The following is a 12,004-nucleotide window of genomic DNA, read 5'->3' on the forward strand; positions in this document are numbered from 1 at the left end:
CTGATTTCCACAGTGGCTGTAGTCATTTACTCCCACCAGCTGTAATTAAGGCCTCCTCTTTGCTACATCCTTGCCAGCATTTGCTGTCAGGTTTCTTGAAGGTGGCCACTTTGGGCAAGGTGCTCCCTCTAAGTTGTTCAATTTGCATTTCCCTGTTGGCTAGGAGAAAACCAGCCTTAACCAACAGCCAAGAAATCATCAGCAAGACAATAGTCTTCTCCTTTAACCTGCCAGGGCCTAAAATTCCTCCCGGTAGGTAGTGGCCTGGGTTTGAATCTTACTCTACTAAAGGGGCTGAAGCTCACTCAGACAAGTAATTCCACGTTTTACGTTTTCATCTGCTCACGGTCCTGCTTTAAGACGTTAATAATGAGGAAAACAAGTGATTATACTTCACCAGTAGTAGCCCCAGAAATGACTTAGAAAGACTGCAGGGCTAAGGCAGACCTCGCTCTTGCTAACACCAGCCACTCTACACCAGACAGGCAGTGCCTCCTCCGGCTGATGTAATCTATGGTAATTATGTGTATCCCCGCCCAGCCAGTTTGAGGAGCCAGCTGGTGATGTGCCACCTCTCCTATCACAAGGCTGGCAAGGCTCTAATTAAACACTGCTCCTGCAATAAAGTAGAGCATTAGCAAACCAGTTGTCAAATTCCATGAGCCTTTGGAGCAAAGCTCTTCCTGATAATGGAGATTATGAAACTGTTTCCTTATTAATCCATAGCTACCAACACACTGTCACTCAGTGAACAAACACCAAAAATACTTGCAGAGACTGAGGGATCATCTCTGGTTAGGGACAAAACAAGTTTAACCTCTGTACTGGGACAGATCCAGCTGGAAACTCTTCCTATGGATCTAAATCACATCCAGTCAGCAGCCAACTCTGTAAACTCAGAGAAAGTCACCGTCCCCTGAAAGTTGACATCCTGGGATGAACTGAGAATGTTTCTACTTAAATATGGCAACATTATCCAGGAGAGCAAACTCTTAGCTCCCCCTCACAGCACTCCAGCTTAGCCAATCCGTTTGCTTGGATTCTAAAACTGAGTTTCCCCAAGGAGATTTATCCTATTTCCTATGCCAGAATCAGGGAGTGCCCCATCACTGGGCAAGCTGTGATGCAATGTGTTTACAACCAACTTTACCCGTAAGTGTCTGGAGTAACTAGGGATTTTAAGCTGTTGAGACCTCAGGATCCTTGTTACTGTAGCAGTCTACCTTGAATGACAGGGTAACTGCAAGTTCCACCTTCCTATTTGGCACAACTAACTCTGCATGCAATTCTGGAATGCAGCTGTACAGCACTTTAAAAGGGCAAGTGCGAACCACAGTATACATTTAAAATGATTTCTTAATAGTAACGGCAATTCTCAGCTCTCCTCTGTGCACGAAAGCTGAGCAGCTGCAGGAACTTGCCAGGGATGATGGAACTGGTCAATATTCCGATTATTGTGGTGGTTACAGCGTACGTTAACATAGAGCCTTGGAAATCAGTAACTAAAAGTATCAGGTTATACATACAAAATGGATGTACTAGTTCACACCTCATAAACTTAAAATGTGTTAACTGAAATCCAGGGCTGGAGAGACGGCTCAGCAGTTAAGAGCACTTACTGCTCTTCCAGAGGACCCAGGTTCCATTCCCAGCACCCATACAAGGAGCCTCACAACCATGTATATAAGTAAGCCCAGTTCAGGGATCCAATACCCTCTTCTGACCTCTGCAGATGCCAGGCATGCACATAGTGCACAGAAAGACACACACACACACACACAAAATCTTCTTAAAAAGAGAGATGCGCTGGGCGGTGGTGACACATGCCTTTAACCTCAGCACTCAGGAGGCAGAGCCAGGTGGATCTCTGAGTTTGAGGCCAGCCTGGTCTACAGAGTGAGTTCCAGGAAAGGTGCAAAGCTACACAGAGAAACTGTCTTTGAAAAACAAAAAAATATGCATAAAGACATTATATGCTTACAATAATCACCACCAAGAGGAAAAGCACCCCAGTTTACCCCCAGAATCCTGTCCTCTTAGCACATCCTCCACACAGAGAGCATGGAGGCCCTCAGGGTTGAAGAAACAACTCTCCAACACTTTCATACCAGTGTTGAATTTCCACCAAATGTTATCAGTATGACCACACCATGATCAACTTTCCATAGACAACTGCTCACTATGTAGAGATCAGTGTCAAATAAATAAACAAACCATATTCTAGGCAAAGAATTTTATTAACCCTTTTCCAAACTTTATTCCCAGGCTTCTTCAGCTTAATTTGCTGCAAAGAATGAATTGTGTTTAAGCAAAAACTGAAAGAGCTGCGGTGTCCAAGGGGCTCGGGCTTAAAAATCTTAGCGATCTAGATTTTATCAGATCCATAAACAAAAGCATTTTAAAAAGCAGTCATGATATCAAATAGCAGCTCCTGTAACTTCTGCAGGTGTCACCTTCTTCAGAAGTCACCTCAGTTCAGTTTGCCTCGTTCTTAGACGCCTCATCAAAATTCTCCACCAGATCTAAAAAAGAATCAAACAGTTATCCTGGAAAAAAGAAAGCCAATTCTACAAAATAACACAGATATTTGTGGAAATGCTCTCACATTGAAGCCTGTCACCTCCAATGAGGTCACTCTGGTAGGTAAGTGTGGTCTGGCAAGCTGATAGCATCATGTTTAAGATCTGTTTATCACTCATCCTCCCTCAGTTTAAGAACCAACTAGAATTCACTGATCAACAGAACTAAAGACTACCATGACATGATCTGAGTTTCTCCAAGGTTTCAGGGATATTTGTCAAAAGTGGAAAATTGTATGCATTTCTTGATGCTTCCACAGGACATAAACTCAACATAATTTAGTTGGACATGGTGTCACATGTCTGTAATCCTAGCACTCACAAGGCTGAGTCGGGTTCTCAAATTTGAGCTACATATTGAAACAATGTTTCAAGCAAACTATATAAGAAAGAAAAAACACTGCTAACCAAGTTACTGTGCCTCTCTAGACTATCCACACTAAGATATTTAAGCTTCTCCATGCTTTTTAATAAACCAGCATGTTTCAAAGTAGCTTCAGTTCCTAAGTGAGGGGTCCTGTCCCTGTTCCCCCACATTCACTGGCTTTAACCCACCACCACCATCCTGGCATTTTTTTCTGCAAAGATTAATTTTTCTCCCTTGTCAAATTGATACTTACCTGGGACTTCATCATCATCATCCTCTCCAGTAGCAAGTGGTGCTTTTCCATCCACAGCTGTGAAAGAAAAATGATAATGTAACCAGCCCCTTTCTTTAGATCAATAAACACCAACCAATTACAACTTACATTCACAATGGCAAGTGGTTTCACCTATAGTACCATTAACATGAAATTTTAATTTTGATGAGCACAAACGACCAGAACACAGGTGACAGTGACTCTGGGTATAGTGTAGGGAGTGCTCAGGGTACAGATAAAACCACACACTAAATTGTGGTCAGGCTTATTTTGGGAAGCAAATGAAGAGGCCAGTAAGTTCCCTAAATATTCTGTGCATGGAATAATAAACACTGAAATAAAATAATTAAAAAAAACTAAGCCAAAGGTGGTGACTTCACAACTATCAACCACAGAACTTCAAATGCAAAGGCAAGACTATAGTGACCTCCAGGCCAGCCAGGGCTACATGGGGAGACTTATCTCAAAAAAACAAAAACAAAAACAAGAATGGGGGGGGGGATTTAGCTCAGTGGTAGAGCGCTCGCCTAGCAAGCGCAAGGATCTGGGTTCCATCCTCAGCTCAAAAAATAAAATAATAAGTAAATAAATAATACAAGTCATTAAGCTGGGCGTTGGTGGCACAAGCCATTAATCCCAGCACTTGGGAGGCAGAGGCAGGTGGATCTCTGTGAGTTCGAGGCCAGCCTAGGCTACTGAGTGAGTTCCAGGAAAGGCGCAAAGCTACACAGAGAAACCCTGTCTCGAAAAACAAAAACAAAAAAACCAAGAAGGGAAGAACAAACAAAAAGCCCAAATTTAAAGCGTTTTGAACCGTTAAGTATCCACCGTTCCTCTTTTCTTCCCCTTTCCATTTTGAGATACTATGAATTGGAACTCAGGGCCTTGAATAAGCTAGCAAGAACTCTACCACTGAGCTTCAACACCAGCCTATTTTAATAAATAAATAAATAAGACAGTTTAATCTGACCAGGCCTTCAACACATAACACATTTCCACTTTGAAATGCTACTATTCAGCCTCCCCAATGGCTGGCATTACAGTCACGGCCATCACACCCAGACCACTTTCATCAAACAGAAAGGAGAGATCCAAGAGCCAACAGTTCTAACCCGCACAGCCATCCGTGGAATTTCAAAAGCTGATCTTGAAGTTCAAGATGGCTAAAAAATTTTGATGCCCCCCCCAACAATAAAAGCATAAAACAACTCAGCATCTAACAAACAGCTGAGGAGATAGCAAGTCACTGAATAAACCTCCTGACTCCCTTCTGCATTCATATTCTTAATTTTTAAGCCAAAACATGGAACATAAAGCTGTCACACCACCTATGATAGCTAATCCTGATTTGGTCAGCCCTGAAAACATATATATTAAAGCAGGTATATTTAGGAATGTATACATATTCATATATCCATATAACAATAAAAACAGGCTATGAGGGGCTGGAGAGATGGCTCAGAGGTTAAGAGCACTGGCTATTCTTCCAAAGGTCCTGAGTTCAATTCCAGCAACCACACGGTGGCTCACAACCACCTGTAATGAGATCTGGTGCCCCCTTCTGGCCTGCAGGCATACATTCAGGCAGAACACTGCATATATAAGTAAGTCTTTTTCTTTTTTTTTTTTTTTTTTTTGGTTTTTTGAGACAGGGTTTCTCTGTAGCTTTGGAGGCTGTCCTGGACGCTTTGTAGACCAGGCTGGCCTTGAACTCACAGAGATCCACCTGCCTATGCCTCCTAGTGCTAAGATTACAGGCGTGCACCACCACCGTCCAGCTAAATAAAAAAATCTTAAAAAAAAAAAAAAAAAAGCTATGAATTTGAGCCTGAGAATGAGTCAATATAGCAGCATTCCTCCATGGTTTTTGCCTCAAGCTCCTGCCTTGCCTTCCTTTGAGATGAACTGTAAAGTACAATGAAAAAAAAAAAAATCCCTTTCTCCTCAAGCTGCTTTTGGTCATGGTGTTTACTGCAACAAAAATCAAAAGAGAAACAGCCTGATATACATGAAAGTCAATTAGGCTATTGTCTGCCCTAAACAAAATGCCTAATCAAACTATAATTTGAAACACCAAGATACTGGCAGCTATCACTGACATCAACAATAATTTACTATGTTTTTATAAATAATTAAGACACCCCCCCTCCCAAAATCACCAAACACAAAGATTATAAATAAGAAAATGGAATGTTGTTTTTCTGAGACAGCATGTCTGTAGCCCAGGCTGGTCTTGGACCCTATTATTCTCTCTAGTTACCAAGTGTGGGTCACCATGACCAGCCTGTCAATTCTCAACTGAAACTATCAGCAAAACCCAAAATTAACAATTTTTCATCTCTAACAAATAAAGATAAAGTTTTTGGAGTGATTCAAAGCTAGTAAGCTGGTAAAAAATAAACATCCACTAAATCAAGTATAATGATCACAGAAAAACTAGACACATCACTATAGTACCTAGTATATGTAAACAAAAATACATAAAAACAATTAAAGGTGTGCTGTTCCTTTAGGTAAGTAAGTTGACATTCTATATCTAAAGACATTCCTAGCATTCTGAGGCCTGAGGTCACACAAAGGTGACCCTGGTACTCACATTGTTTGGGCAGAGCTTCAGCCAGTCTCCTTAAACTAGTCAGACTGTCCGCCCCAAGCTGGTTTAGGATGCTGGGAAGCATTTCTGTCAGCTGCTTTGTCTCAGCGTGGCCTGTAATGGTGAAGGTGTTCGCTGCCAGAGATGCCTGAACTTTAGGGTTGTTAAAATGGATCACTGTTCCTTGGTTTGTAAACATGTTCACCTATAAGAAAGAAAACACGATTAAGTAACAGTCACCAAAGATTCTTTTAAAAATCAATGTTTTTATTAAACTAAAATCTGGCTGAGGTTTCCCCCTTTGAAGTACAGGTGACATTTCCCTGGAATGTGTAAGCAAATCCCTTTCTGGCTTCCCAACCTCCCCAACACTCAAACATCTAATGGGGCATAGACTGCATTGACAACAGCAGGAGCAAGACAATTAATTACTTAATGTACGACCATTAAAACTTTCCTGCCATATCAGGCTTTGACACTGACCTCTTCAATACCAGAGATATTGTTCACTCCTAACTTCTTTAAGGAGAATTGCAGTTTTTTATCATCTGCTGTGGCTGTCCTGTGAACCACCTTCTTCTTTCTGCGAGCAGTTCCCTGGTGGGAGGAAAAGGGCAGACAGCAACATTTACACCACAGCAGTGTATCCTAATTCTTTTCAGATCTTTGCTTCTGTACAAGAGAGTTAACCAGATGGAACATTGTGACACACACCTTTAGTCCCGGTGCTCAGGAAGAAGAGGCAGAGGCAGACAGACCTCTGAGTTTGAGGCTAGCCTAGTTCACATAGACAGTTTCAGACAAACCAGGGAAAAACAGTGAGGCCAGGTTCAAATAAAAACAAATACATAATAAAATTAAAAAAATAGTTACCGAACTCACACTATGAAGTTAAAAAGGCAGGTTAAGATGGAAGTATGGGAAAGGCTTATGAATTCTTCATAAGCACTAGTTTGTCAGATACAAATTATCTTTTACAAGTCCTAATATCTTTGTTTGTTTGTTTTGGTTTTTTGAGACAGGGTTCTGTGTAGCTTTGCGCCTTTCCTGGAACTCACTTGATAGCCCAGGCTGGCCTCGAACTCAGAGATCTGCCTGGCTCTGCCTCCCGAGTCCTGGGGTTAAAGGCGTGTGCCACCACCGCCAGCAAGTCCTAATATCTTAAGTCTTTTAAAAAGTGATCAGAGGTGGCAAGTGCCAACCTAAACAAAACCTTTTGTTTGCAAAGGAAAATCAAGACCTTAATTCTCACAGATGGGATAGTAAACAAAATTACTAATGAATCTGTATACAGCCATCTACTACAGCCAAGAGTGGAAAGCTAAAGTTTTCAACCCATAGAGATTTTCCCAGCCAAATAAGCCTCTCTCTTTGCCGTTCTTAAAGGAGAACAGGCTACCCCCTCTTCCCGGTATCGTTGAGCTCCCTCCCTAGAGCATGTTTCTACTTCTCCCCAGGTAAGAGGCTATTCTTTATCATCCACCTGAGGATTTCCACAAGCATCACTGTCTTTCCTTACTCATTTTCAAAATCCTGTTCAAGCTATCACCCCACCTGTGTCTTCAAAGCCTCAACGCTGCACATGCTAAGGCACTCCTAACTGTACAGTCTGAAAGACTTCTATAACACTAAGTACAGTGCCATAGGAAAAGATTAGATTCTAAAGTACAGGCCACCACCTGTAGATTCCACAAATGTAGAATTCTCTACGTTTATGTAAAGAATTGTTTTTCCATTAGACACTGGAAATGGTCTTGAATAATATTTCCCTAAAAGTATGTATCTCTAACACTGCTTTTCTCTTAAGTTTTTTCAAAACTCACGGATACTGTAAGGTTACTGAAAAGGTACAGAAAAACGTTCCCACATTATAACTGGAAACATTTTGTCTTGGCTTGGCAAATACTAGATACAAAGTCTCCTCTATCTGATTAACTTGGAAGGCTTTCATTTTCCCTAGAGATACCCCTCAAAGTTAAAGCCTAGTGATTAGGGAAACAACTTGCATACAAGCACATCACTCCAAAAACTATACTGAAATAAACAGGCCCCACCTAGCACCGGAAGGCTACTGCCTTAAGATAAAGGACAAGAAACATCTAATGTTAATGTCATGAATGGAAAATGAAGACTACAATTGTCAGCAAAGGCAAATCAGAAGGCTATTATGCTGGCCAATTCCACTAACTTAGCAGAGCTGTGTCTTATTTAACCCATGTGCAACATCTGGTTGTCTCACAGTAGACTCTCTCTCCTGAAGGTAAATGTTTAAAGTCACTACAATTTAACAGGTAATATACTTGAACTACGAAGGCTCAAGTTTTACCAAGTAAAGACAAGCTCTGATTCAACATGATGCCACACCTTGTTAAACACCAGGAATGCGCTAACACAACACATGAAACCGGGAGATCTTCCTCTGGAGTGGACTTCAGATTATCGAACCAAATGCCAGGTTCAGTAAAGAGTCTTCATTAAGCTCAGTACCCACTAGGAGTAACCAATTAGCCAACATTTTCCTCCTCCCACCGTAGGATAATTAGGAAAAAAAAAAGACACGTGCTTAGGTAGTATTTTCCAATCTAACACCAATTCCAAAAATACACCAACTAAGGAAGATATCCTCAAATGCCCTGGAAAAGGACAATTACCTTGTTGTTGAGCATTTAGTTCAGAAAGTATTGCAGAAAGGTCAATTTACAAAAATAAAAGTAAGCATTATGCAGAACAAAAAAAAACCAAGACATTCAGTTAACTTATTATCAACAACAACCAACAAAAAGGGGGGCTGGGAATGCAGTGTTGGAGTAGAGCATGTCTAGCATGCACCTGTGTCTGATCTCCAGCACAGCTTAAAATAAAGAGGGGAAAAAAGGCACCAATTTTGTACAAATTAAGGGTAGAGATCTGGCACACACACACCCCCATTAATAAAATTAAGTAACCATTTCTCTTCTGTTTATCTGCTGTAATCTTAAAACCACACAAATAAAGTCCAGTATTGTTATTTTCTTCTCTACTCAATTACCGCCCCCGCCCCCCCCCCCAATATACAGCCTCCACGTCTCTTTGTATCTGTCTCGTCTCCCCTGGATTTACTTGCTAGCTTTGCCAATTTCCCTTGCCAAGCAAAGTGACAAAACGACGTGAGAAACGCAAGGGGAACTTAAAAAAAAAAAAAAAAAAAGCACAAACAAAAAAACCTTACTTTTCCACCAATGCGCACTTGTGCCTGAAGTTTGGCCAGTTTCTCCTGGTTCATGATCGTTTCTTTCATCTAGAAAGAGAGGACATCCTCAGCCGAGAACGGTGGGGCTCACTCCATTCCACGCTCGTTATTTCCCAAGACACCCGCAGGAGAACGGCCTCCGCCGGCTGCGGCCTGGGTCCCGAACTCCCCCCCCGACTCCAAAGCTCTCCAAGAGTCGGCTCGGTGCGAGCCGGGTGAGCGCAGGCTCTCTCGCCCCTCCCCGCCGCCTCCCCGTTTCCAGGCCCAGACTCAGGCTCAGCCCCACGGCCGACCAGCACGGCCCCCAGCCCAGCCCAGCCCCCAGCCCAGCCCAGCCCACCCCCGCCCTCCGCCCTGGCCGGCCTCGGCCTAGCCAGGGCCCGCCCGGCCCGGCCACTCTCCGCAGGCCTCGCGGTACCTGAGGCTCCTGTCCTCGGGTTCCGCCGAGAGGTGGAGGAAGAGACGGCGTCGCCTCGCCCCCGGGGCAGCCGCCCCTGGCTCGCCCTCGCCCCCGACAGTCAGCCTGAGCGGGAGCGCCTGTCCGTCGCATCGCTTTCCTCTCCTCAGCCCTGTCCCCTCCCTGTCTCGCTCCAGCCGGGCACTGCCCGCCCCCGCTCCCGTCCTCCTCCTCCCCCGCCGGCGTCCACAGCCTTTTTGTACCTTGTCGGAGTGGAAATGGGGCCGCGCGGGGGGCTAGGGTTCGCGCTCAGGGGGTCTCGGGCAGACCAGCTGAGATAAGGCGCACACACGCGGGGACGCAAGATGGCAGCTAGAGGGAGGCCGGAAGTGACGCGTCGCCGCTTCCTCCGGAACTCAGGAAGCGGGCCGGGCGTCTCTGCGCACGCGCAGCCGCGGCCCCCCCCACCCCCCACCCCGCGGCGAGGGTGCGGGCGCGGTGGGCTCCTTGTTCTTTCTTTTGCGTTCCGTGGCGGCCTGGCAGCGGCACCGGGGAGCTGTGAGCCGCGGACACAGCCCGTCGTCCTGGGAAAGGCTCCCTGCAGAGCTGTGGTTAAGTCAGTCTGCCCTGTGTCCACGCTGGGGCGTCCAGCTTTGTCCAGTAGGCAGCAGTGTTCGCACAATGCTGGGTGTAAATTAGAAACAATAGTAATAAAACTATCAAAATCAGAGAAGCTAATGTTACTTTCCAAAATTAGGTGGCTTGAGTGATGTTGAACATCGCAATTAAGAATTTCTAGAACGCGTGTTCAGAATTCACCCCGGAGCGCCACCCCTCCGAGCAATTCCATCCATTCAAGGTTGAAACAGAGTAACAAACTTCTAATCCCCTTAACCCTCTACACCACTACAGTAGCGGACTTATTTACTCTCTAATAGCGGAACAGTTGACTCCTTGATTTCGAATCTGCGTGAATTTGATCATGAGTCGTTCACAATGGAGCAAACTTTACCTTGAATCAATCAGAGACGAATTTGGGCCTGGTGTGCTTGGAGATAAAAGCGTGGCTGTGAGTTAGTTTGCTGAACTCCAGAACAAATTGTGTTTCATTGTGATTGTCTTTTTTTTTTTTTTTTTTTTTTTGCGTGGTGTGATGGTTGTTTTGAAAAGTGTCTTGGTAAGTATTCCTGGCTAGCCTGAAATTCACAGCTATCTTCCAGCTTCGGGTGCTTGTCTTCCCCATCCAGTGCTGGGGTTGCATTCCCAGACAAGTTTTAAGAAAACCTGAAAAACCATTTTTTGTTTTGAGGAAAACAAAAAAAACAAAAAAATGGAAGTTTAAGGGAAAGTTCTGTGTGGTCAGTCTTCTTGCGATCTTGAATATTCAGAAGTGAAAGTGTTAGAAATTTGAGAAAGAATACAGCTTATCTGAAAAATTTGTGTAAGCTAAAATCATTTTTTTCTTGGAAAATTTTTTAGACGAAAGTTTATTGCAACAGTGATGAGTCATTAAGATTAGAAAGGACAACTAGGTTGCTTTGTAAAATAATTGTAACAGTTTTTTTTCTTGAAACAATGTTTCTTTTATCCAATGGGTAAGTTTATCACAGAAAACCGTGTTGGTTGTCTAGGCCATGTGGTTCCCCAGCCTAACCGTAAAAATCCAAATAACTGAGGTGAGGCCACAGTATTCAGTGCTATAGAGAATGTATAAAATATATAAATGTGGCTGGTTGGTGGTGGCGTATGCTTTTAATCGCAGCTCTTGGGAGTCAGAGGCAGGCAAATCTCAGTGAGTTCAAGACCAGCCTGGTCTACAAATGGAGTTCCAGGACAGCCAGGACTGTTGTTATACAGAGAAACCCTGTCTCAAAAAACAAAACAAAACATGAGATATATAAAATGTAGAACTAGTCCCTTTTAAAGAAATGCATGTCTATAGACTATGTTGAGGGCATGTGAAACTTCTTAACCATGATGTTTTTTAAATTTTTACATAAAATGCTACATATGTAACTGACACCTGCCTCATCTTTCATACCAATATTCAAGAAGTGTGACTTATTTTATTTTCCCTGTTCCCCCATGACACTGAAGACTTGGATGATCTTGGAACTCACCAAAGACGTCCTGACTGTAAGGGAAGACACTGTTTATTTGGACTCCTGCTGTTTGTGCTTGTTTTGTGAGCACTGGAACTCCAGATCTTGCTAATATTTATATACCAATCTTTTCAAAAATAACCAAAGGGCTTGGGTGACGGTGCCCCATGCCTTTAATTCCAGCACTTGGGAGGCAGAGGTAGGTGATCTCTGTGAGTTCAAGGCCAGGCTGGTCTATGGAACTAGTTCCAGGACCGTACACAAAGAAAGCCTACCTCAAAAAAACCAAATAACCCGAAGGGCTTTGCTGCTGTCACTTTACTCTTCCCCCATAGTTAACCACTTTGTAGTTGAAAGTTTTCTCCACCTCTGCATCCGCAGCCGCTTATAAAATAATCAATCACTCAGAGGCTTCATATTATTTACAAACTGTACAGCCTATGGCAGGCTTCTTGCTAGCTAG

The 12,004-nt window shown here is 43.5% G+C and overlaps 1 protein-coding gene across 2 annotated transcripts; it reads right to left on the reverse strand.

Moving 5' to 3' along the window:
* Positions 1-2,218: 2,218 nt before the first annotated feature.
* Positions 2,219-9,844, reverse strand: Btf3 (basic transcription factor 3). 2 transcript variants are annotated; one of them, XM_036206708.1, is made up of 6 exons: positions 9,461-9,844; positions 9,022-9,090; positions 6,297-6,410; positions 5,817-6,018; positions 3,200-3,256; positions 2,219-2,522 (listed from the first exon to the last, which is right to left on the reverse strand). In XM_036206708.1, the coding sequence occupies exons 1-6, from the start codon at positions 9,590-9,592 to the stop codon at positions 2,476-2,478; spliced, it is 621 nt and encodes a 206-aa protein (XP_036062601.1). In that variant the 5' UTR covers positions 9,593-9,844; the 3' UTR covers positions 2,219-2,475. The 2 variants fall into 2 exon arrangements, with proteins under 2 accessions (XP_036062601.1, XP_036062602.1); XM_036206709.1 differs by having other exon boundaries at positions 9,703-9,842.
* Positions 9,845-12,004: the final 2,160 nt, after the last annotated feature.

Source organism: Onychomys torridus, chromosome 15 (assembly GCF_903995425.1).
Source record: "Onychomys torridus chromosome 15, mOncTor1.1, whole genome shotgun sequence".
NCBI lineage: Eukaryota > Metazoa > Chordata > Mammalia > Rodentia > Cricetidae > Onychomys > Onychomys torridus.